Genomic DNA, 24334 nt, shown 5'->3' with positions numbered 1-24334 from the left:
GCTTCTGTATCTACGTTCTAAGAAATGAGGAGCCAGGGACCTGTCCAAATTGTACTTCACGCAATGGAATATTAAAGTGACTTGGCGCCTTCAAAGTAAAATTAGAAACTTGAGACCAAATGCTTGCTAAAGTACACATCGTTACCTAGTTTTATCCCTTTGTCACCGTTTTCTGAATTCCTGTCTTTTTTTTTTCTTCGAAGAACAAGTTTGTTTCAAGGTGACCTGTGATCCTTCTCGGATGCCTACACTGCACCAGTGCAAGTATCCACATCAGGAATATTTTTTGTCACCATTTGGTTTGGACAAGCTTTTGCAGCTGCCAAACAGACTAGGTAGGAAAGGACATCATTCCGACTCCAAACGCTAGCTTCTTCGCCAATGAATGCAGAACACATTGGCAGACGAGGCTGTTATAAAATTAACCTAGACCAGGTGTTTTTTACCACTATGGTATATGAGGATAACTTGTGGTGGGGAGAGGGAGTTTATGGCCTTTCAGATTTGCCCCAAGTGCAACAATAGGTTACCATAAGACGAGCATAGGGTCTGTAACCTTTGCTTACCGAGAGAACACGAGTAAATTGGCTGATCTTTTTGCCAGGCCTTTAAAAATTCAAACTATAATATTGGAGGGAATGTTGATGGGCAGAGGAAGTGGTTCAGAGGCCCTCCAGAGCCATCAACAACCCTTGTTGCAGAGGATATCGAGGGAACGTATTCTTATGGAGGTAAAGCAATGGAACTGAGATCTCCAGTGGACCACTGTGAAACCTACATCCGGACTATTCAAAGTAACTGGACAAAGCAAAACCAAAGGGGATGATGGACGGAGTGTTTAACATTGCAAGCACTCACACCAACTGATCTGGGTTTAATCCATCATTCTTTAGCTCACTCCGCCACCCCAGTTCAGCCATAGCCATATGCAAATCAGTCTGACCCTGTGCCTCATGAGAACAGTCTAGCCCGAACTTCCAAGCCATGTCTTCCCTGGACTGGAAACGAGCATCCTGGGACCGGTTTCTGGCTAATCCGCAGTCTTAAGCCAGGCTTGCTTGAATCCAGTGGCAAAGTGAGCAAGGGACTCGCGTCTGAGCATACCCTGCCAACTTATGGCGAACAAAGCAAAAACCAAAGGAAATGATGGACGGAGTGTTGAACATTGCAAGCACTCACCCCCAGTCAACTGATCTGGGTTTAATCCCTCACCGTTCTTTAGCCCACTCTGCCAGCCCAGTTCAGACATGGCCATATGCAAATCAGTCTGACCCTGTGCCTCATGGGAACAGTCCAGCCCGAACTGCGAAGCCATGTCTTCCCTGGACCGGACTGTTGCACAGGGTCAAGACTGATTTGCATATGGCTGGGTTCAAACTGGAATGGCATGATGAGCAAAACACGATGGATTTAGGCCCAGATCTCTGTACTGGGGTGAATGTATGACCTTATTCTGCATTCTGTCCATCGACTGTTGTTTTTGCAAAGTAACTGGACACCAACCTAAAGGCATGGGAGATGCATATCCCGTGTTTTTGCATCAGGAGATTTGCAAACTGTACATATTGTCGATGCTTGGCTATTTTCGATTCTAGAACTGGACACCGGTATATGATTTTGGTGAAGAGAACCTATTTGTTTGTATTGATCTAAACACTTAAATAAGAATTACATTGCACAGAATATGACTTTTGACATTAGCACAAAGGATATGGCATCTGGCCATCTTTCGCCAGGATTTGCTCCTAGATGCGAATCTGAAGTGGTTGGACAGCCACTTTGCAGACTCACTAAACTGGACGCTTCAAGCCACATATGAGTGGGAAATTAATTCCAAAGTACGTTGAGATATGCCCCTTTTGCTAGTGGCGTGTTGACCTACTACATGAGCTTATTACGTGGCAAAGTGTAAAGATTTGTGCATTACTTTTGAAGTAGACAGACACCCTTTTCTTGCCTCAGTTCAGGACATTATTTGCTGTTTGTTACACTTGCAGAAAGCAGGCCTTCCTTATACATCTATTGGGCTTCATTTAGCAGACGTGACTGCTTTAATACAGAATAGACAAAATAGGTTTCCATTTTAAGATCCCAATTGCAAACACATTTAGGGATATCAAGAATTGACACCAGTGTGCCATTTGGTGTCAAATATATTCAATACTTTTGTTGCTCGTTCGCTCCCATCTGTTTTTGCCACCCCAGCTCCAGGTTGGGCCCCATTTGTTTGCTTTTCATTGCTCCATGTTCCTCTGCCATTTTGTTTCCTTCCCCATTCCATATAGCTTCCCGCACTCGCAATCATGTAGCTTGCCAACACAGATTACAAATGCCCTCCCATACACCACCACCCATCCTGAGGTGTTTATTTTTTCTTTACCGATCCAACTCAGATTGCTAAACAAAAATAAACAAGTGCTCATGTCATTTTATATGCAAGTGCATGGCTGGTCCCAAAGGTGAGTGTCCTTAAGTTTATCTCCTATAAATTGATTACTCAATTGGTTCATGTAGGAAGCTGGCTCTTTATATAGTACTCCAAAAAGAGGTATGCCGTATAAAGAGTCCCGGTATCACTTAAGAGTGGACCAGGGTGTGCTCTTTGTAGTTTAGTGTGGTCGAGCAGCCATAAGCTTATCCGAGAGTAGTGTTAGACATTGGTTGCACACACCTAGTCAATAAATGATGCGCACACACAAAATAGGAGATCCACACCAATTTAGAAATATAACTGGTATTTTATATATATATATATATATATATATATATATATATATTTTGAAACCAAGAACTTCGAAAAGAGGCAAGTACTTTTTCATAATAGACTTTATAGTTTTAGCAGTGTTAACCACCAGTGCGTTTTTAAGCTTCATGCTTTCCTATAGGAGAAGGAACGCTCACTGCATACATATACTTAGAATACTTTTTAGTGGGACCCCTTTCAGTCCTTGGGTGGTAGAGGGACAAGGACCAAAGTTCCACCGGCAGAGCTGCAGTTCGAGGCATGTGGGCTGCTGAATTCATATCTGTGCATAGATCGCCGCCTAGTGTTGGGTCCGGATGTTTGCACGTTGTTGTCCTGGAAGAGTCTTCGAAGTATCCTTGGATAGGTGACTCCTCCCCTGGACTACAGTGCGCATGGGCATCCTCTCCATCCTCAGATTGTTTTTTTCCGCCATTGGGTTCGGATGTGCTATCTTAGCTCAAGTTAGGAAAATATTTGGTCGAGGCCAAAAGGCCTTTAGTTCGCGTCGGTACTGTTTATCGATCGGGTTTCGATAGAATTTTGTTAAGTTTACTAACTTTCAGCACCGACTTCTTTCGCATTTACCGGTCCATCGACTACTTCGACGATGGAATCCAGGACGCCATTCAAAAGGTGTCCGGTATGCAATGCGAAGTACCCACACATCGACGTCCATCCGGTGTGCAACAAATGCCTTTCGCCGGACCACGACGAATCGACATGCATGGCCTGTGCCCGGTTCCGTTCCAAGAAGACTCTAAGGAACCGAAGAGCGGCGAGACTCGAGGCGCGGCACGCGGCACCGGCCCCAACAGACATCTTCGACGAGGCCGACGTCGAAGAATTAGAAGTCATGCCCTCCAGTCCCGTTTCCGAACACGACCCCGGATCGGACGAGGGCGACGAGTCACTCTTCCACAGAGGTGAAGACGACACCGAGGTAGGAGACGACGAGGAGGCCTTAGGGGCCGAAGAGAGTAGCTCCAATGATGAACAAGGCCTACCTGTTCAAACCGAAGAAACACCAGCGCCACAGCCTTTTGGCTCCGGTCGAGGGATCGCCTTCGGGCCTTACCCGAGACCCATCCCGTAGTTCTTCGGCCCCGCCCTCGGGCCCGGCCTCGGACGTTCAGCGGCAGCCATTGCTGCATAAGCCAGCTGGTTTCCCTACCACGAAACCGAAAGCTGCTCCGGTTCATACGAAACCGAAACTGAAAGTGGCGCTGGTCGGATCGAGGCCTTCCACGCCTTCGACGCCAGCGCAACGCGTCGGCACCAAGAGGGACTTCGGTGCCGAACTGGAATCGGGCGACATCGGAGTCGACAACCGGAAAAAGGCCATCGGCACCGAGAAACCTACTCTGCTACCGACGCCAACTACACCGAGGGCAATACCGCCTGCTTTGCCTCGCGTCGCTCCCTCGACGACGCCGAAGCCTCACGTATCGAGGACGTCGACGGTGATCTCCACACCTCGACTCGAGGACCCGCCGGCACCGAAAAAATCCACGCCCGGCTCTACGAACCTGCCCGGTGCCAAAGCCTCAAAGACGCCCCAAGTGCGGCCTGCTGCGACGCAAAGCAACAAAACCACGGCGGCCCTCAAAGACCCGCCGGGTTCCGGCCCGATCGGAGCTCCAGCAACCTCTACGGGGCCAGCCAACATTACCTTTGGCTTGCCTCCGTCAACAATCCCGAAGATGTTCCAACTCAGGACACGGGTTACCCAGACTCCGGTTCCACCGGACGAGACGTCTCCGTCACGTGTCATCGACGCCGACACTGGCAGGATGATTCTCCACGACCGAAGAATAACTTCGGAACCGCCATTGGACCCTTTCAGGATCCCACTAAAAAGGAAGCTGCCTGTGGAATCAGAACCTCTCCTTTATGAACCGTTCCATTCCTCCTACCAGGATCCACACCGGTTCTCCCCCACACGCTCCGACACGGATGCATTGGAGGACTACATGGATGACCAAGCACCCTACCATGTAGACACAGACCCTGATGACCAGCAGGACCCTGATCAAACTTGGGGCGACCCTGCAGACCCCAGTGCACCTCTCGATACACAGGACCCACAACTCTATGGGGCAAAAACATCTCCCACGGAGGATACTGTGGCGTTCAACGCTCTTATTGAACGTGCTGCAAATAACCATGGGGTACAGCTTCACTCAGATACCATCGAGGATGACTTTCTAATGGACACTTTTGCATCCTCAGAAAGACATGTAAAAACTCTGCCAATGCTGAAGGGGGTCCTCAAGCCAGCTAAGGACATTTTCAAGGAACCCACCAGGGCACGAGTGATAAACCCCAGGATTGATAAAAAATACAGATCAGCACCTGGGGATCCTACTTACATCAAAGGACAATTACCACTCGACTCCATCGTCGTAGCGAATGCTCGCAAGAGGGCACACTCGCAAACGACAGGTGACGCTCCTCCCCCGGACAAAGAGTCCAAGGTGCTAGAGACCTCCGGCAAGCGGGTTGCCGCCCAGGCTGCCAACATATGGCGCATAGCCAACACTCAAGCGCTCCTCGCTCGCTACGATAGAGCGCACTATGACACCTTGGAGCAACTACTCCAACATCTCCCTGACCAGTTCAAAGAAGGTGCAGAAATTCTTATCAGAGAGGGACAGCTACTCACAAATGCTTCCATCAAATGTGCACTAGATGCTGCAGACACGGCTGCCAGGGCCATAAACACAAGCGTCATGCTGCGACGACATGCCTGGCTACGAATCTCAGGATTCAAGCCTGAGGTACAAAACAACATACTGAACCAGCCCGTCAACCCCGACTATTTATTCGGCCCAGAGGTTGACACCACCCTCAAAGATAAAAAAGGACACGGACACTGCAAAGTCCATGGGCGCCCTCCAAACTCAGTCCTTTCGGAGCGGCTCCTTTCGTCGCCCCGGAAACAAGGGGGCAGGTAGAGGACAGGGGTCACAACAAACGTATAACAAAGGCAATACACAGACCACCTACGATAAAAACACCCGAGGTGGATATCGTGGCTCCAGTACAAAGGGCAGAGGACGTGGCTACGGCAACACCAGGTCCTCCCCCAAGAACAAGCAGTGACGTCCTCTCCCTTCCTCCCGACCACACAACACCTGTCGGGGGAAGACTACAAAGGTTCCTGTCCACGTGGAACTCCATCACCACGGACAGGTGGGTCAAAGATATTGTAAAATACGGTTACTGTCTGGAGTTAACCTCCACTCCACCCACAATACCACCAAGAAACCGTCCTATGTCCTCAGAGCACTTAACGCTCTTACAGCAAGAGGTGCAAAGTATGCTTCTAAAAGGCGCCATAGAGGTCGTACCCATCCACGAGCAGGGTACGGGGGTTTACTCCCTCTACTTTTTAATTCCAAAGAAGGACTGGTCGCTCAGGCCTATATTAGACCTGAGACCCCTGAACCAGTACATTCTTTCAGAGCACTTTCACATGCTCACCCTACAGCAAGTCCTTCCGCTTCTCAAGCAGGGAGACTTCCTAGCCTCACTGGACCTCAAGGATGCGTACTTTCACATACCCATCCACCCCTCACACAAAAAATACCTCAGGTTCACTGTTCAGGGGCAGCACTATCAGTTCAAAGTCCTTCCCTTCGGCGTGACAACAGCGCCCAGGGTTTTCACGAAGTGCCTAGCTACGGTGGCAGCGCACTTACGGAGGCAGCATATACACGTCTACCCCTACCTAGACGACTGGCTCGTTCAAGCGAAGTCAGCCCAGCAATGTGCAAGCCACATGTCCCGCACCATTCACCTTCTTCACAGTCTGGGATTCTCACTAAATTACCCAAAGTCCCATCTCCAGCCCGCACACGTACAACAGTACCTAGGTGCGACTATAGACACTCTGGCGGCCACAGCTCAGCCAAATTTAGTGAGGATCAACAGCATACAACTGCTGATTTCCAAGTTCAAACCCAATCACTCGCTTCCAGCGCGAGTGTTTATGCAGTTGATAGGCATGATGGCCTCCTGCATCTTCATAGTCCCGCACGCGAGGTTACATATGCGCCCACTTCAGGAGTGCCTAGCACGTCAGTGGAATCAGGCTCAAGGACAGTTGAAAGACCTAGTGTTGGTGAGCGGTCGGGCATACAACTCTCTGCATTGGTGGAATCCACAAAACCTTTGCAAGGGCCGACCGTTCCAAGAGCCTGTTCCACAAATAGTACTGACAGCGGACGCGTCTCTCCAGGGATGGGGAGCTCATGTACTCCACTACACAGTGCAGGGACTATGGACTACACAACAAAAGAAGATGCACATCAACCTTCTGGAACTGATGGCAATCTTCCTGGCTATGAAAGCATTCAAAGTACACTTGTGCAACAAAGTCGTGTTGATCCGGACGGACAACATGACCGCCATGTACTACATACAGAAGCAGGGAGGAACACACTCTCCACAGTTGTCTCATCTGGCTCAGAGCATGTGGAAGTGGGCCATTCAGAGGAACATGTTCCTCATGGCGGAACACCTCCCCGGCAAGGACAACCAGATGGTGGATCTGCTCAGCACACACAGCCACCAGATGCACGAGTGGGAGTTACACCCATCAGTACTCCAACCGTACTTCCAGCAGTGGGGTCATCCAGAGATAGACCTATTTGCGACAAGCGAAAACGCAAAATGCCAAAGCTTCGCCGCCAGATTCCCACATCCGCAGTCGCAGGGCAATGCGATATGGATGAACTGGTCCGGCAGATTTGCGTACGCTTTTCCCCCAGCGCCGTTGATACCTCGCAAACTACGACAACACTCCCTGACACTCGTCCTAGTTGCTCCCACGTGGGCACGCCAGCCGTGGTACACCACCTTCCTCGAACTTTCCGTGGTGCCGCATCAAAGGCTGCGGATCAAACCCGCGCATTTGACGCAGAACCATGGAGAGGTTCAGCACCCAGATCCGCAACAGCTGAACCTGGCGATCTGGCTCCTGAAGTCCTAGAGTTTGGCTATCTCAACCTGCCACCTGACTGTATGGACATCATCAAGGAGGCCAGGAGACCCACTACCAGGGCTTGCTATGCAGCCAAATGGAAAAGGTTCGTCATTTATTGCGGTAATAATGACATCAACCCGCTGGACGCATCCATCCACAACATCATCTGTTACCTCTTACACCTATACCGATGCAATCTGGCGTACACCTCTATACGTGTCCATTTGACCGCAATATCAGCCTATCTGCAAACCAGGCAGCACCTCTCTCTATTCAGAGTGCCTGCCATCAAAGCATTCTTGGAAGGGCTCAAACGAGTCATTCCACCTAGTCACCCACCGGCCCCAATGTGGAACCTCAACTTGGTCCTCACACGCCTGATGGGTCCACCCTTTGAACCTCTACACTCATGCGAGATTCAATTCCTTACCTGGAAAGTGGCCTTCCTAGTAGCGATCACTTCCCTTAGAAGAGTTAGTGAACTCCAGGCACTAACCGTTCAAGAGCCATTTATTCAGGTTCACGCCAACAGGGTCGTACTACGTACCAACCCCAAATTCATGCCCAAGGTAATATCGCAGTTCCACATGAATCAGACTATTGAACTGCCCGTTTTCTTCCAAAACCCACAAACTGTTGCAGAAAGGGCACTACATACACTAGATGTACGGAGGGCCCTCATGTACTACATCGACAGGACTAAACCATTCAGGAAGACAAAACAACTGTTCGTTGCCTTTGCCCCACACCACAAAGGTAACGCTATCTCCAAAGCAGGGATAGCCAGATGGATAGTTAAGTGTATTCAAATCTGTTATCAAAAGGCAAAACGCACATTAACTATTCCACCACGAGCCCACTCAACACGTAAGTTGGGGGCTTCCATGGCCTTCCTAGGAAATATTCCCCTGCATGATATATGCAGAGCAGCCACATGGTCCACTACACACACATTTACAAAACACTATTGTGTAGATGTGCAGTCAAAACAGCAGGCAGCTGTAGGTCAGGCTGTTCTCAAGACGCTTTTTCAGACCGCTGCAGCTGGCACGGGTAGCCGCCGCTAATAGAGGGCACTGCTATGTATTCTATGCACAGATATGAATTCAGCAGCCCACATGCCTCGAACTGAATATGCTACTTACCAGTATGCATCTGTTCTTGGCATGTAGGGCTGCTGACATTCATATCGCCCTCCCTCCTCCCCGGCGCCTGTCGCAGCTGCAGCTCTCAGAATTACTGCAAGCATGGTCATCACTTTCTGTATCTACTCCATCACTGCCACAATGGCGAAAAACAATCTGAGGATGGAGAGGATGCCCATGCGCACTGTAGTCCAGGGGAGGAGTCACCTATCCAAGGATACTTCGAAGACTCTTCCAGGACAACAACGTGCAAACATCCGGACCCAACACTAGGCGGCGATCTATGCACAGATATGAATGTCAGCAGCCCTACATGCCAAGAACAGATGCATACTGGTAAGTAGCATATTCATTATGGTGGGGGGGGGGGGGGGGTTGCACACGTGGAACGAGATTGCAAATAGGGACTTTGGGACAAGTCTGGGAGCTGTCAGTTTCCTCAGGGCCTGGCAGCTCGGTGGCAGAGTGTTTGTATCCGGCTGGCTCTTGAGCGTCAAGTCGCTCACTGTTGTGGGTCAGGACCTGCAAGGGGGCGGGGGGGGAAACGGGACAGCTGGGTCACTCGATTCTGATGTCCCTCATCGGCTGGTCATCTGTAATATCTTTAGAGTCCGAACAGGACTTTTCAACAAGCTTTGGTTGCGGCAAGGGTCCGGTGCCCTGTGTATGGGTGCAGGAATACTTGTGGAGGTCCTGATGTCTTCAGGCTTGGCAGAAAGACAGATCTGACCTCCTTGAGTGCGCTGACCACCTGGGTGGCTACTGCTCGGTGGACACGTGGACAGCAGCTTCTTTAGTATCTTGTGTTCAGTGCCAGCAGGCAAGTAGCTCCTCTACTCCAAGGGAGATGCTTGATAAATGGCTGGCAACACTCAAGGCCATAGCAGTCTTTAGTTCTTGCTAGGATTGGCTCTTCAGTGGCCTTTTCTTCTTTGCAGTCAAGGGAATCTGAAGTTCTGGATTCAGGGAGCCCCACAAATAGTACATTTGGGGGGGTGGGGGTGGTAGAGTCAAGAGTAGTAGCCAATGGGCTACCTACCCTTGGGGTCAGTATGCTTCCTATATGACTCCTGTGGGAGTAGCCCTGTCCCTGTTTCCTAAATTCTGCTATCACTAAGATGGTGGAATTTTCCTAGCGTGGGGCACATCAGGCAGTTAACCATAGGGGTGTGGCTGACCTGGATGTTCTCTAGGTCTACTTCACATGCTAATTTCCTGCCTGTCCTGGTGCCAAATGTGCCTCAAAGCAGGTGGTGGCATCTCCCAGGTCTGGGGGTTGCCGGGGCCACATATTTAAGGCGTTGAAGCCTCCAGCCTTAGTATGCTGATTGCTAGCCATCCTATTTGGAGAAGGTGTAAACACCCCTGCCAGAGTAGGCATGGTTTCTGACCTCTCAGAGCGTAGCTCTCAGCTAGTCAGAAGCGCGTCTGTAGTGGCAGGCTGGACTGGACCAGTCAGTCAGCACACTAGTGGACTAGTAGGTTTCATGGGGTACCGCTAAGGTACTCTCTGGGTGCATGTATTAATAAATCCATCACAGGAATCAGTTGGGGTTTATTAATATGAGAGGTCGTCACTTGTATTCGCCATATCATGCAGCCTGCAATGGCAGTTTGCAGGACTGTGCTGAGGGGTCATTTTGGCACAATACATGCTGCAGCCCTGGGGGCGCTAGGTGGCGCCAAACCAAGATGGCCGCACTGTAGTGAGGCTCCCGCCCGACCGGGCACTCTCAACATCCTGCATGCCATCCTGACTGCGATATCCTGCCTGGAATCCTCACCGCAAGAGCCTGCTGACTGTGGCGGTGTCAGGATCGTCGCGATCGCACGTTGGAGAGCCAAGATACCTGCTGCAGCTCCTCAGGGCGGAGAGTGGTGTCTGTTGGAGGCCCGAGGTCCGTTGGCGCGTGCCCGCTAGGCTTTGGGGCCTGCGCGGCGCGGTGGCAAACGAGGAACATTGCGGCACGGGAGGGAACGGGGCTGCCGCATCAGCGGAGATATCGCCTGCGGATTGCAGAGGTGAGCGGCTCGTGGAGGGTGTGCACGCCGGGGACCTTGACTGGTCACTACCCGCTGATCTGGGCTGCTGCTCCGGCACTAGGCTGTAAGGCTGCCGGTTCGACCGGGGGACGTGAGCCGAACGGGTAGCTGCGATGTCGGCCTTGTTGTGGAGCTGCCTGGCTTTGGGGCTCATCTACGCCGCCGATGGCCCTGCGCTCCGGGGGAGGTGTCCGAAGACCTACTGCGGCCTGATGTATGCAGGGAAGGGTTTTCGTATTACGCGGCACCGGGGCTGAGCGGCATTCCAGAGCCGAGATTGGAGACTGTGCTCTACCCGCCCGCTAGTCACCCACGGACGCGGCTTGGGGCCCTCCGCCGCATTCTGCCCGAGGTGGCTGCTGGTGCCGAGGCTGGACCGGCCACATGGGCCAATCTCACGCTGCAAGTTGCGGCCCTACTGAACCTTGTTGGACTCGGCCCTCCTCCCTCCGTCCCTAATACTAGCACCCCTTGCGGACTGTCTCGCGCGTCGCAGGCGGGGTCGCCGAGGCGTGTGGCCCCCCGGTGGTCCCAGAGCGGGCGAGGCTCACTACGCGACTGGGATTACGTGGCCTGTGAGCAGGGAGGAAGATCCCATTCGCCAGCGGGCTGGTCCGGACCCCGCCTGTGTCACGCGTCTCCGCGCGACTCGAAGCACTTATTGGCACCATATGGAAACGTTTCCACTTGTGTTGCTGTGGAGGTCCTGGGCTGGAACCTACCTAGACCTGGGTGATACGGCCTACTGCCGCCCGCCAGTCGGATAGAGGCCAGGCTCCATCCCCAGTTTGGCTACTGCAGGGGGATATTGGTGAGAAGAACCTTCATCTCTCAGCCGTTCTTGCCCCTGCGGTCTACATTGTGGGCGGTGCGGGGATTGCTTTCTGGCCGCGCCATGGGCCGCAGTGACGCTCGACAGTCCAGGTTACCGTTCGAGACCAAGAAAACCCCCCCCCCCCCGGCAAAGCCTGGAGTGGGGAGCGGGCCTCCGGCCGCCGAGCCCCCGGACGAGGACTGGAAATCCCTTTTACTGGGCATGAAGCAAAGCCTATCGACCATCGACTCCAAGATTGATACCATCAATGCCAGACTGGACAGTGTGGTGGCTAAACTGGAACAACATGATACCCGAATTAAGGAAACTGAGGACAGGATCTCTACCCTGGAAGACGGCGCCGCTTCCACGGGCAAACGGGTGACTCAAGTGGAAAGGCTTCTCAAAGTAATTGCGGACAAGGACCTGGAGGCGAGGTCCCGACTCAATAACGTCCGCATTCTTGGCCTTGCGGAATCCACCAATACTGGGAAAATGGAAGTTTACGTTGAGAATCTTGTGATTGAGCTCTTTGGGAAAGACTCCTTCTCCTCACACCTCATCGTGGAAAGAGCACACAGATCCTTAGCTGCCCGCCCCCCTCCTGAGACCCCTCCACGGCCCACCATTGCGCGATTTCTTAACTACAGGGATAGGGACGCTGTGCTGCGACGTGCATGGGAGATTGGTACAGTGAGACACGGCAATACAACGCTGTCCTTGTTCCCCGACTACACTGCATCTGTGCAGGAGGCCCGACGGAAATTTGCAGGGGTAAAAAAGAAATTACAAGCCCAGGAGATTCTATACGCCATGCTATACCCTGCGAAATTGAAAATATCTCACCAAGGCAAACAACTTTTTTTTCAACAACCGCAACACGTGGAAGACTTCTTCAAGCAACATAAGAAAGACCTAGCTAGAGAGAGTGCTGCACTACAGCGCTCTAGATCGCCCTCACCGATGGGGCAGCAGGACTGACTGCGTTTGTGGTGGCGCCACAGTCTCTTGCGCATGCCGATGCTGAACTTGCCCGATCAAGATAATGCACACCCACTGTTAATTTTGTGCTCGGTCACCCACCTCCGTCCCACACTGAGAGGCCAGACATGCGTCTGGGTTCTTGTGGGTGTAATTAGGGAGGTGGTTGGCAGGTTGGGCGCCCCTAGACATTGTCGTCCCCCCCCCCCCCCCCCCCCCCCCCCCCGTCCCTCCCCGATGGGAGTCCTCAAATGCCTGCACGGAGAAGTGCGCATGCGGGAGGCCGAGCTGCTGCACCTGGAGCGCGAGATGGCGCGGAACGTGCGGGATCAGGGGGTCGCGGCCCAACTTGGAGAGAAACTGAATGAATACACTGAAGCTGCTGCTAAGGAATGCAAGTTCCTAGGGAAGCCTTATGTTGCGCGGGTGTGTGGCGAAGGTGACAGACCCGGTAGAGCATTAGCCTCTGCAGTCCGGCCCCCTAGGTACCGTAATTACGTGGCCTCCCTGCTAGACGAGCACGGCGTCCGGCAGCGAGATCTTGTGGCCCAACTCCGAGTCCTTACTGATCACTACACCGGACTGTACACCTCCCACAGGACGACACCGATGGCTCTGCATGAGTACCTTGATGACACTGCAATTGCCTGGTTGGGCCCATCCCAGCAGAAATTCCTACATCATGAATTAGAACTTGATGAGATAAAGGACGCAATAATGTCCATGAAGTCGGGCAAGGCGCCGGGATTGGCCTGGTTACCAATAGATTTTTACAAAACCTTCATACATGTCCTGGCCCCTATACTGAAGCAAGTGTACTACTCCGCCCTGGATGGGGGTGTATTGCCGGGTACGATGCGCGAAGCCCTCATCACATCTCTGTTGAAGCCGGGTAAACCCCCAGAGCACTGCGACTCGTACAGGCCCCTCTCTTTGTTGAATACGGATAGTAAAATACTGGCAAAGGTACTAGCTACACGCCTTAACCTCCTGATGGAGCGTCTCGCCCTCCCAGATCAGGCCGGGTTTGTCCCGAATCGGGCGACTTCTCACAACCTGCGTACGCTGCAGGCGGTGATACAGGATATTGATCCCAGGTGTGAGGCTGCTGCAGTTTTTCTGGACGCCACTAAGGCGTTTGACTCACTCGAGTGGGATTACTTTCTGGCCTTACTGGAACGGATGGGGGTGCCCTTCAACTTCCTGGACTGGATCCGGTTGTTGTACCGCCAGCCTCAAGCTACGGTCCTGTTCAATGGGGCCCGCTCTGCTCCTTTTGTTATCCACAGAGGCACCCGACAGGGGTTCTCTCTCTTTCTCTCTCTTTCTCTCTCTCTTTTTCTCTCCCCCCCCGGCGGCCAAACTCCGGCAACATCACAAACACCGATCTCTTATCTATCCAGAGCGCCAACTACTTATTGCGTTATATGCGGATGACATGACGCTGTACGTTCACAAACCGCAAGAGAACCTTAACCCTTTATTGCGTGAGATAACTAAATTCGGAGCTATAGCGGGGATACAAATAAACTGGACTAAGTCAGTCTTGTTCCCCATGACTGATAACACTGCGCAGTTCCCTATAGATTACCCCTTGGTGTGGGAGGCGGACGAGATAACATACCTGGGGGTTAGAGTGATCAGGAACCGGGAGGCCCTTATTAGAGCGAACTACAGGACTGTCATAGACAAACTCTCGGATAAAATCACACATTGGATCCATCTCCCGCTGTCCATGGTGGGCCGTATCTCCCCGATTAAGATGGTGGTGCTTCCCAAATTGTTATACCTTTTTACCAATATACCGTATAGCCCAGGGGCATGCTTCTTCCGGACCCTCAACTCCCAGCTGTCTCGTCTTATCTGGGGTAGGAAGCAGGCCAGGATCGGGTTGCGGACACTTATGTTGCCCTATCATCCGGGTGGGCTAGATGTACCCAACTTTCAGCGATGCTATGATTGAGCCCAGGGCCACTTTGCCCCCCCCCCCCCCCCCCCCCTTCTTATGGCTCACCTGGCAGTGGAGGATGGGTGTGAGACCTGAGCAACCCTCCGGGTATCTATACACGGAGGTTCGAATGGGGGATCGTGACCCCACCACGGTGGATTGCACTGTGCGGGCCTGGAGACGCATGGCAGACTATATGGAAGTTAAATTCCTGTATTCTCCTCGTATGGTTCTGGCACATGACCCCAGACTGAGTGTTTCCCGCGAGGAACTTGGACGCAAACTGCTCACGCGGCTCGTGATTCACACGTGGGGCGATCTCTATCACCAGGGAGGCTTTCGCACGTCTGCACACTTCTTTGGGGAAACCGCTCCTCCTGTAATGGATACATTCCTTTACACTCGGCTTCGGCAAAATATCAAGGCTATCACGCCTAACTTCCCGGATGATCCGGAAACCATGACGCCTCTGCATGCTTTGCTCCAGGCGGTCACTCCGACGCATGTGGTCTCTGTTATATAAGCATGCACAGGCGGCTCCGCTTCCCCCCCCTCTCTTAGAGCGCGGACTGACTGGGACAGTGATTTGGGAGCTCCAATGTCGGATGAACAGTGGGAGGAAAGTTGTTCTCATACTAACGCGGTGACAGGTAATGCCCGCCTTCGACTGGTTCATTTTAAATTCTTACATCGCCTCTACTTTACCCCTGCATGGTTATGCCGGGCAGTGGCTACTTACTGGGTGGCGGTGTACGCGGCCCTTTCTGAAATGATCGGGGTGGGTATAGCACCCTGCCCTATGATTGCCCTGCTGGGCCGCTCCTGCCCCGCGTTAAAGGCGCATCGGAAATTTTTCACGCTGGGACTTTTGTTGGCTAAGCGCCATATGGCGTGCAGATGGGGACGGGGGCGAGCGCCCAAGTTCAAGATCTAGCTGGCTACAATGTCAACCTGGCAGGAACAACTTCAGTTATGCTGACCTCTTGCCTCTCAAATCCCGTCCCAAAGACTTATGGGGGCCCCTCATTACATATCTCCTACGGACTCAGAACTAAGATGAATCTGGGAGGGACCTACACGGGGACTCAGAGGGAGATGGCCCGTCCGTTGCGCACTGTCCTGCGCCTGCCCCCACTGGCACCCGTGGCTGATTGATCTCCTCACCTCACTTACTCCTTTCCTTCCAACGCATACCACGCACAGCGTTTCTTAGTGCGCCCTGGTAGGTTGCACACTTTCTGATGTACTTGCACACCGCACGCTGGATACTCGGACGGGGTGGGCAGCGGGTCTGCGGCTCCCCTGGGTCTTGGGTGGAGTGGCACTCGCTCTATGATAGCACACACAGCATGGCATCCTAGATGGTAGCCCCAGGTTACGCTCCCTGATTAGATCATAACCATACCCTCCCAGGGCACTAGATAGGTCAGCCAGGTGTAGAGCTGCACCGCTCCGGGCTCTTGATTCACTCCGCAGCGAGATACACTGCACCGCAGCTCTGCGCTGAACGGTCCTTTATGCCACATACTGAGTATGGTGGACACATCCTGGGAGAGAACTGATATTGTTAGTTTTTTTAAGTTGGTTAAGGAAGATAAACGGAACCTCAAATATTCTCTGTCTGACTCTATATTGTTGATGTGACTGCTCACCAATGCACACTTAAACAGCTTGTGTTCCTATTTCGCTGCCGGCCCTTAAGGGTTGTAGGCGTTGAGCTGTGTCGACTGATTGATACTTGCCAGCCACTGTTTTTTGCTCATGACACTGCATTGACGCTGCCGGCCTGTTCATCCAGGATGTAGGTAAAAAGCTGTGTACTATTTGTTTGTGACCAATAAAGGTTTTTCAAAAAAAAAAAAATACATGCTGCAGCCCTTAGGGACCCACTTTAGTACCCATGCTCTAGGTACCATTTACTAAAGACTTACAGGTGTGCTAAAGGCGTTGCCAACTGGGGAAACAATTGTACAGTGTTGGGGAAAGAGATCTGGCTCTGGGGACCTGGATAGCAGGAACCAAATGCACTTCCGTCAAATTGCATTATTTACCAGGTAAAAAATGGGGGTGACTATGTCAAAAAGGGACACTTTCCTACAGTTCATCTCAATACATCATTAATTTATATAGAATACGTAGCTCCAAGATTTGTACAAAAAATAGACATTGATTATGTGTTTTTGTCTTCCAGATCCTGAGATTATACTGAAACTTGAGAAGAGGGAACCATTAAAGGGAAGGCAAAAAGCTCAAGTAAACCTCAAACATATTAGAATTGAGCATAATCAGGTACTTAAAATGCCATAACTTTTGAAATATCCAGTCAAATTCTGTAGAGCCAGTGGAAGGCCCCCGTATATTCTCTGCACTACATTGGTAAAGTGGTATGGAAAAGTGAGGGTTTTAAACTGGACAGTTGGACAAATATCTAAATATATCTGTGTATATGTATGTGTGTATATAGTTTTTGTTTGGTTTTAACAGTGCAATACAATGTAGACCTAGTTGTCGTCGAATTACAGAACACATGCATAAAATGGGAATCAGCCAATCAACATAAACAATGGCGAGACTGTATCAGACACATGACCGAATCAGTGTAGCAGCTTAAACGGATCAACACAACCAGTGCAACCGAATAATAGGCATAGATTAGATGAGCTGCTGACTGTCAATCTCAATTGGCTCATCCGTCCCAATAGTGAGGTAAGCATCCTCCGGCTAGGAGTCTGTAGGCTGCTGTATAAGTACATTGTGAATGGCTGCAATCTATCCCTAGGTCTTGAGGGAGCGGTTAGCATTTTTACAGAAAACTCTGGTTGCTCATTACAATATGGTAAGTCGGCAGTTCATTGCTTACATTTTGGAGTGAATTCTGGGATCTTGCTTCTATAGCTACTTTTGAGGCAGTGATAAATTGATACCGCCAAGTGGTGTTTCATGGCCATCCCTCAAACTCTGGTAACGATAGAAAGATGCCTTGACTAGACAAGTCTTCCCAATGTCACAGCCCTCTCTTGCAAATGGGATTATATTAATCTGATCGTGTGACTGGTAGTAGAGGGTGATGCCCTGGTGGCAGGCAGAGGTGGAGGGGCACTGTGGTGTATTGCCTGTAGTTGGAGGCGAATGGAGTTCCAAGGAATGACAGCGGTGAACCAGGCAGTATCTAAACAGACTCAACTGCCTGATTGGGTGATACCAGTGGCGAGGAACGTGGGCCTGGACACCTATATAGTAGAGTAAGAAGACGGCCCCCTCAAATCCCCATTTATGAAATGGAAATGTGGGTGGTTCCCATTTTATACTAACCATCTGGGACCAGAGTTCAAAGAAATGCTGCGAGCAGCAGTATCAGTAAATTGATAAAAAGTAAGTAGTTTTATTAGTACCACCATCTTCACAAGCCCTATACAACCGCCTAGCGACAGTGAAAGTGGTATCCATCATGGATATGTGTCAGCAATGGTGTCCAATATTGTGTCAATGTTGTGTGCCATAATTTGCACGATTCACAGTTTTCCCCTCCAGATGTATCCAGTTACTTAATTATTTAAGCTTGTCACACCACCAATGCAGGGGAGGGGCGTGAATCGCAGGGTATTAGCCTTTAACTGGGAGAAATCTTTCATTATTCCGTTAATCAACACGCCAGAGTATGCGAGCCATATAAACTTGCGTAGTAGGACATTAAAGCAGATCGCCAGGTTGCCGCAGGTACAGCTGGATCTCATCCACCTAGAGCAATACCAGGATATGTCTCCTAATGAATCTAAGAGCATATTTGGAGTGTAGCTGCCGAAGCCTAGCTGCCAACTGCTGTCGCTATCGTGAACAAGATTAGGGAGAGAGGACACTTCTCTCGTGCCCAGCGCCAGTGTGAAGGGATCTGACTTCACTGTTTATACGGCCACTTGCCATATGTTTGTCTTGCTGTAAGTAACCTGATCATCCGAAGAAGGTGCATGGCAACCCATCCTCTTGAGGATAGGAAAATAAAAAGGTCCACTCCAGTGTCTGCCTGAGTGGCAGCTAGTAATTTAACTGTCTCGTCCATCTCAAGGTCGAGAATGTGCAATATGGCAAAAAGGGTGTGCAAATTATGTGCTATGTAGCATCCTGTAACAAATCCTGACTGATCTACCCGAACTGAGGCATGAGCAACAAGAGCCTATTAGCCACCAATTTCACTAATGTTTTCACATCACAGTTAAGCAGGGACGGCGGCCAGTAAGTCTCATACAGAGGGGAGCTTACCAAGCTTCAAAAGAATGGTAATCATTGACTCCTGCATAGTCTGTGGAGGTTTTCCCTTGTGTCTTGCCTCCTCAAACATCTGCAATTTGGGACCTAGTTGCGAAGTTTACCTCTTTCTGCCGGAAATCAGCCTATCCCCTGCACCTTACAGGTAGGAAATGAGCCAATGACCAACTAGAGCTAATCCAGTGTTAGGGGTTGCTCCAGGGAGAACCTGTGATCCACCAAGCTCGTCCGGAGTTCTGTTTCATGGTATGGCGCAGGAGTTTCCTCTGGCATCAGGTCAGTAGAGTTGTAGAGCACTTTATAGTAATCTACGAAAACATTTAGGATGCCAGTTAGGTCATGAGCAGCCATACCCTGTGTTATCTCAGTGATATAATTCACATTTCTCTGGCACCGAACTATTGAGGCCAGTGCCTTCTCATGGCTCCTTTCCCCCATATTTCCTGCCCTAGGCATATTTGCCCCTACATTTGCATCCCTATTCAGCCACATTGTGAAACTGAGTTATCTTGGTTCTAATATGCTCTAGGTTGTCACCTCTCCCCTGCCCCCCCACCAGTTCACGTTCCAAAACCCTTTTTTCACTTTGTAATCAAGATTACACAAGGATTGGAGCGCTCCCCTATGATTGGATTTGCTATTTACCCAGATGGTAACCTTAAAGGCTTCCAAATCGTCAAACAAGTCCACCGCCCCTTCATTTTGTTTTTAAAGAACTACGCTATTTTTCCCCTACAATCAGTCTTTAAAATAACCTGATCTAATATGGTCTTAGGGGCATGCTTCCAAAAGGAGGTGTTCTCCGATGGCTTAAACCTCGGTAGCAGTTGAGTTATCAGATGAGGTGCACATGAGATGATCAACACCAAGGGTCCATGATTTAAATCTCCATCCCGGAGTATGCATGCAGGTTCGTGGCCATGATCGTTCCCCATAATCTCTAAAACTCTGGTTCATTTGGGCCATAATGGTTACCAAACGTTGCCTTTGAAGTGCCTAGTTTGCCCCCATGTGATGACGACCGCCCTTGATCATCCGTGACGGAGCCCACCTCTCATTATGGGACTCCATGCATTTATTATTGTGGCCACCCCTCTAGCATATGTGTAGTAGGGTGGAAAAAAAGCAGATGAGATGCCCATTTTCATGGCAAATCCGCTTGATGCCAAATGTGTTTCCTGCATGAACCCAATATGCACCTGATGTCGGTCCAAGGCTGAAAGTACCGGCCTCATTCTGGGAGGGTAATTCATTCCTCCCACATCCTAGGTCAGCAGTGTCAATTAGTCTGGTAATCCCACATTTCTGATATCTACGTGACTGGTGTGTTTGCGTACTTTTAATGAACCGTGTGTCCCCTGTGTTTTTTTTTTTTTGTCCCACTTCAATGCCTTAACTGTAGTCATATCCCCTCTCAAACCAGTCCATCCCCTTTGACTTCCCCCGCAGCCCAATCCCACCAGGTCATCACTCCTGCTCTGAATAAAACAATGAAGTCCGGTTAAACAACAAACGCTCAATAGAAATCCAATTTCCGTGAACCATGTGAACAGTAACCCTCCACTGATGCCGGGGAAATCTGTATTAGTTAGCTGGGAGGAGACAGCCAGACACCTTGGGTTCATAAACTCTGTTTCTTGGGGCTTCATCCCCGCCCTCACAGGCAGTCCAGCTACTCCTGACTCCTGCATGTCAGTCTCATATCCAATAAAACAGTAGGCCTCGCTCTATCATTGGTACTGAGAGGGCTGTCATCATCCCCAGCTTCAGTGCAGGTCCCCTCCACGGCCAGCTTCATTCTGAGGTTGCAGAGTTGCCTGATGGAGTCTGCCGGCGATCTTCTCTTGTATATTAACATCAACTCTGTAAACTCATTGACCTGTTGTGGTGTTTGCAATTCTTTGTTCACCTTGCTGGGAGATCCACAGTCTTGCCAGATAAAGCATAGTATATTGCATGTTTGTCTGTTGAAGTGGTTGCTTGACAGCAATGAATTTTCGTCAGCAATTGTGAAACTCATTGTATTTCCTTCAAGCACCAGTGTACACTTCTCTCTGGGTGTGCAAGGGCTGTCTTGATCCGTGAAGTTGAGCAGGTGGGCTTTGATGGGCCTCACCAGTGCCCCAGTGTGCGACAGGGCAGCCAAAGATCTATGCATCCTCCCCACTACCAACATTAAGGAAAAGGCTCCTGCTACAGATACGGCCACCAGCAGCTGTTCAACATATTCTTCCATTATGCCCATGTTTGTGGATTTGAGAATGCTTAGGATACGTTTATTTCGCCTCCGTCTTTCCTCAAGATCTTCATTTTTGGCTGCTATCGGGGTCATTTCCATATTTAAAAGCGATTTTGCTTTTAGCCACCACCCTGTCTTCCATGTGGGATATGCGCCGTTCTGCTTACTGCAGCCGTCTCTCCAGTTTATGCTTTGTGTCTATTCTGGACCCCAGCGTGTCCATTTTAGTGTCGATGGATGCCAAGCTACCCTGTATACACCTAAGGAAGGTTTAAGTGAGTGTCTTCTCTCCCATCGCGGCTCCTACACTAGGCCATGCTGCGAAAGCAGAGGGTGACAGTCTCCACCTGTGCTGACTTACGTGCAACAAATTGGAGTTTTAATTTTCGACTTTTGTTTCCTCCCCCCCCCCCCTTCCCCACCCCCATATCCAAGTGTCAGTACAGCTCACCTTTATGTGAGAAGACTACTATATGGATTCAATGCAAGCCACAGACGCCGGTGTCACTGACTGTTTTCCCAACTCGGTTCTGGGGCCTCCTAGCACGGGGGTGCTCCCCGCCACACCTCCACCAGTGCTGCAGTTGGTCCGTCTCACTCTTTCCCTCGTTGCTCTCTATATCAACATTTCGAGGGACCGCATCCCCAGGCCAATTGCGTGTCGCTCCTTTTCCAAAGCTTCCCCATCAGCCTCTCTACCTCACCCCTCAGTAGGTAACGCAAGCTGTCCTAGGATCCCTTAGGAGCGTCGCCCGAGCGCAGCTTATCCTCTGGATGGCGAGGCCTATAAAAATATGGCTGATGCGACCGCGCCAAAGGCCGAACTAGATTGCTGCGGTCACCCGGTGTAAAAATCTCCTCGTGGCCTTTCTGCTGCTGCCTCTAACAATGCCAGATGCCATAGCCGAATTACTGTTAATTTGTTTTTGTGTGGAACTTTTTTTTGGTTAACTTCCCCTGGCTGCACGCTTTTACAATACTTCTAAAGCTGTTCACACTGTTTAAGCCCCATTCACTGTCCAGATAAGATCTCGTTCCATGGAAAAGGCAAACGCCTTCTAACAGTGTGCTGGAATGCTTGCTTTTTAGTACTTGGGTTGGTAAAGCAGATGCTATAGCCTTAGAACGTTTGTGGCATTTCCTATTCGTGCTGAAGTACCTTTCTTTGCACTTTGTAGGCATTATTGGATTGATTTTTTTTTTTCCACTTAATCTATTATGATCAAATTCTAAATGTTATAATAAAGGTTGCTCGTTGAAAAAGTTAATTTACAAGAGCTATATATAATAAAAGTTGCTCGTTGAAAAGAAAGTTAATATACAAGAGCTATGCTATATTTTACTACTAAACAGGCAAGTGCAGTTACCTTGCTTTTAAAAGGGACCTGATTTTAGTGATGCAGCAGCTGCACGGGCGCCAAACTATAGGGACCCCACTAAACCCAGAATATTGCTAAAGATGTAAACTAAACTGGCAGTCACAAGTGCAGTTACCTTACAGACAACAGGGTCATGATTTCAATGGTGTAGCAGATGCAGTGATGCCAGGACCAAAAGCTAGGCACCCCACCAAACACCTATATTGCTATAGTTAACTGCACTTGTGACTGCCTGTTTAGTAGTAAGATATAGTGATCTGTGTTTAGTGGGGAGCCTGGAGCTTTTGGTCCTGGTGCCACTGCACCTGCTGCACTACTGAAATCATGACCCTAACGCTTGCTAGATAACTGCACTTGTGACTGCCTGTTTAGTAGTAATCTAGCAAGCGTTAGGGTCATGATTTCAGTAGTGCAGCAGGTGTGGCACCAGGACCAAAAGCTCCAGGCTCCCCACTAAACACACATCACTATATTTTTCACAACTAAACGGGCAGTCATAAGTGCAGTTATCTTGCAGTTAAAAGCGGCTTTATTTGAATGGTGCAGCAGGTGCTTTGGCACCAGGGCCAAAAGCTCTAGGGAATCTACTAAACGCTGATTAATGCTAAATGTTCCTACTAAACAGGCAGTCACAAGTGCAGTTATCTTGCAGGCACTAGGGCCATGATTGCAATGGTACTGCAGGTTCAGTGGCACTGGAGCCAAAAGTTGTCAGAACTCTTCTATTCACCAATTATTGCTATATTCAACTATTAAATAAGCAATCACAAGTGCAGTTACCTTGCAGGCACTAGGGTCATCATTTCAATGGTGCAGTGACACCGCGGCACAAAGCTCTAAGAACACCCCGAAACACCAAACATTGCAATATATTACTTCTTAAGAGGCAGTCACAAGTGCAGTTACCTTGCAGACAACAGGGTCACCATTTGAAAGGTGCAGCGGCACCGGGGCCAAAAGTTGTCAGTACTCCTCTAAACACAGTATTGCTATTACATCAATTCTATTTCCCTCAACTTTTTAAAATGTTGCTATTACCCGCACTATACCACTAGTAACAGTACAATATAATGCCTTTTTGTATATAAACAAGTTATAACACTTTAACAGACATTCTGTAGCTGATATTGTACAACTACCTTGCAAGCTACAACTTACAACAAAAAACAGCGTATTAATCACACAGTTGAAACCTAATGCATTTACCAATGCTTGTTGTATAGTTGTAAATGGGGGACACTTTTTGTCTCTCCATTAATTGAACCCTACTTTGATTGTGTTCCAAATTAATTGTTTTTCCACATGGAACCTCTGTTGCTTATGTTCTCCAGATTGTAAACAGTTGTAAATACAAGTTTTTATAGTTTCCCAGTTAGAATAGTTAAGCCGTCTGTATCTGAGCTTGAAGTCTCTTACCAGATTACAGGTCCTTTAGGGCCAAGCAACTAGAATGAAGACTCGTGCCACTGCCATGCTTCATCTGTCATGTTTGTTTTTTATTTTTTACATGAAACCTTTTGTTTAATCCACCTCTGTATGCAAAGGTTCTCCAATCTATCATTCAAAGGCTGACTAAATAGACTCGAACTAGATCCCTTTGCACAAATAATGCAGCTTTAAATATTACTTGTTTTCTCCGTAGGATGTTTTCTGTACATGCCTGTCACACATGAAATATTCTATGATGCAGTCAACTGATAACTAACCGGTTACAGTTCAGAAATGCTCATAAACCGGTCTCTTACGATATTTTCAGCTTATTTTTGACCCAGTACCTCACTGCCATTCT

General features: G+C 49.7%; 1 protein-coding gene across 4 annotated transcripts in view; it reads left to right on the top strand.

The window, feature by feature from the left end:
• The window catches only part of TMPO (thymopoietin), an 82419-nt gene that overhangs the window by 35314 nt on the left and 22771 nt on the right, over window positions 1-24334 (top strand). For all 4 annotated transcript variants that reach the window (XM_085653828.1, XM_085653827.1, XM_085653825.1 and 1 more), the window contains exon 4: window positions 16856-16953. In XM_085653828.1, the coding sequence (XP_085509954.1) occupies window positions 16856-16953 (98 nt within the window). The remainder of the gene's footprint in view (window positions 1-16855; window positions 16954-24334) is intronic.

Source organism: Triturus cristatus, chromosome 4_1 (assembly GCF_964204655.1).
Source record: "Triturus cristatus chromosome 4_1, aTriCri1.1, whole genome shotgun sequence".
NCBI lineage: Eukaryota > Metazoa > Chordata > Amphibia > Caudata > Salamandridae > Triturus > Triturus cristatus.
This window is presented reverse-complemented; position numbering and strand designations above follow the sequence as displayed.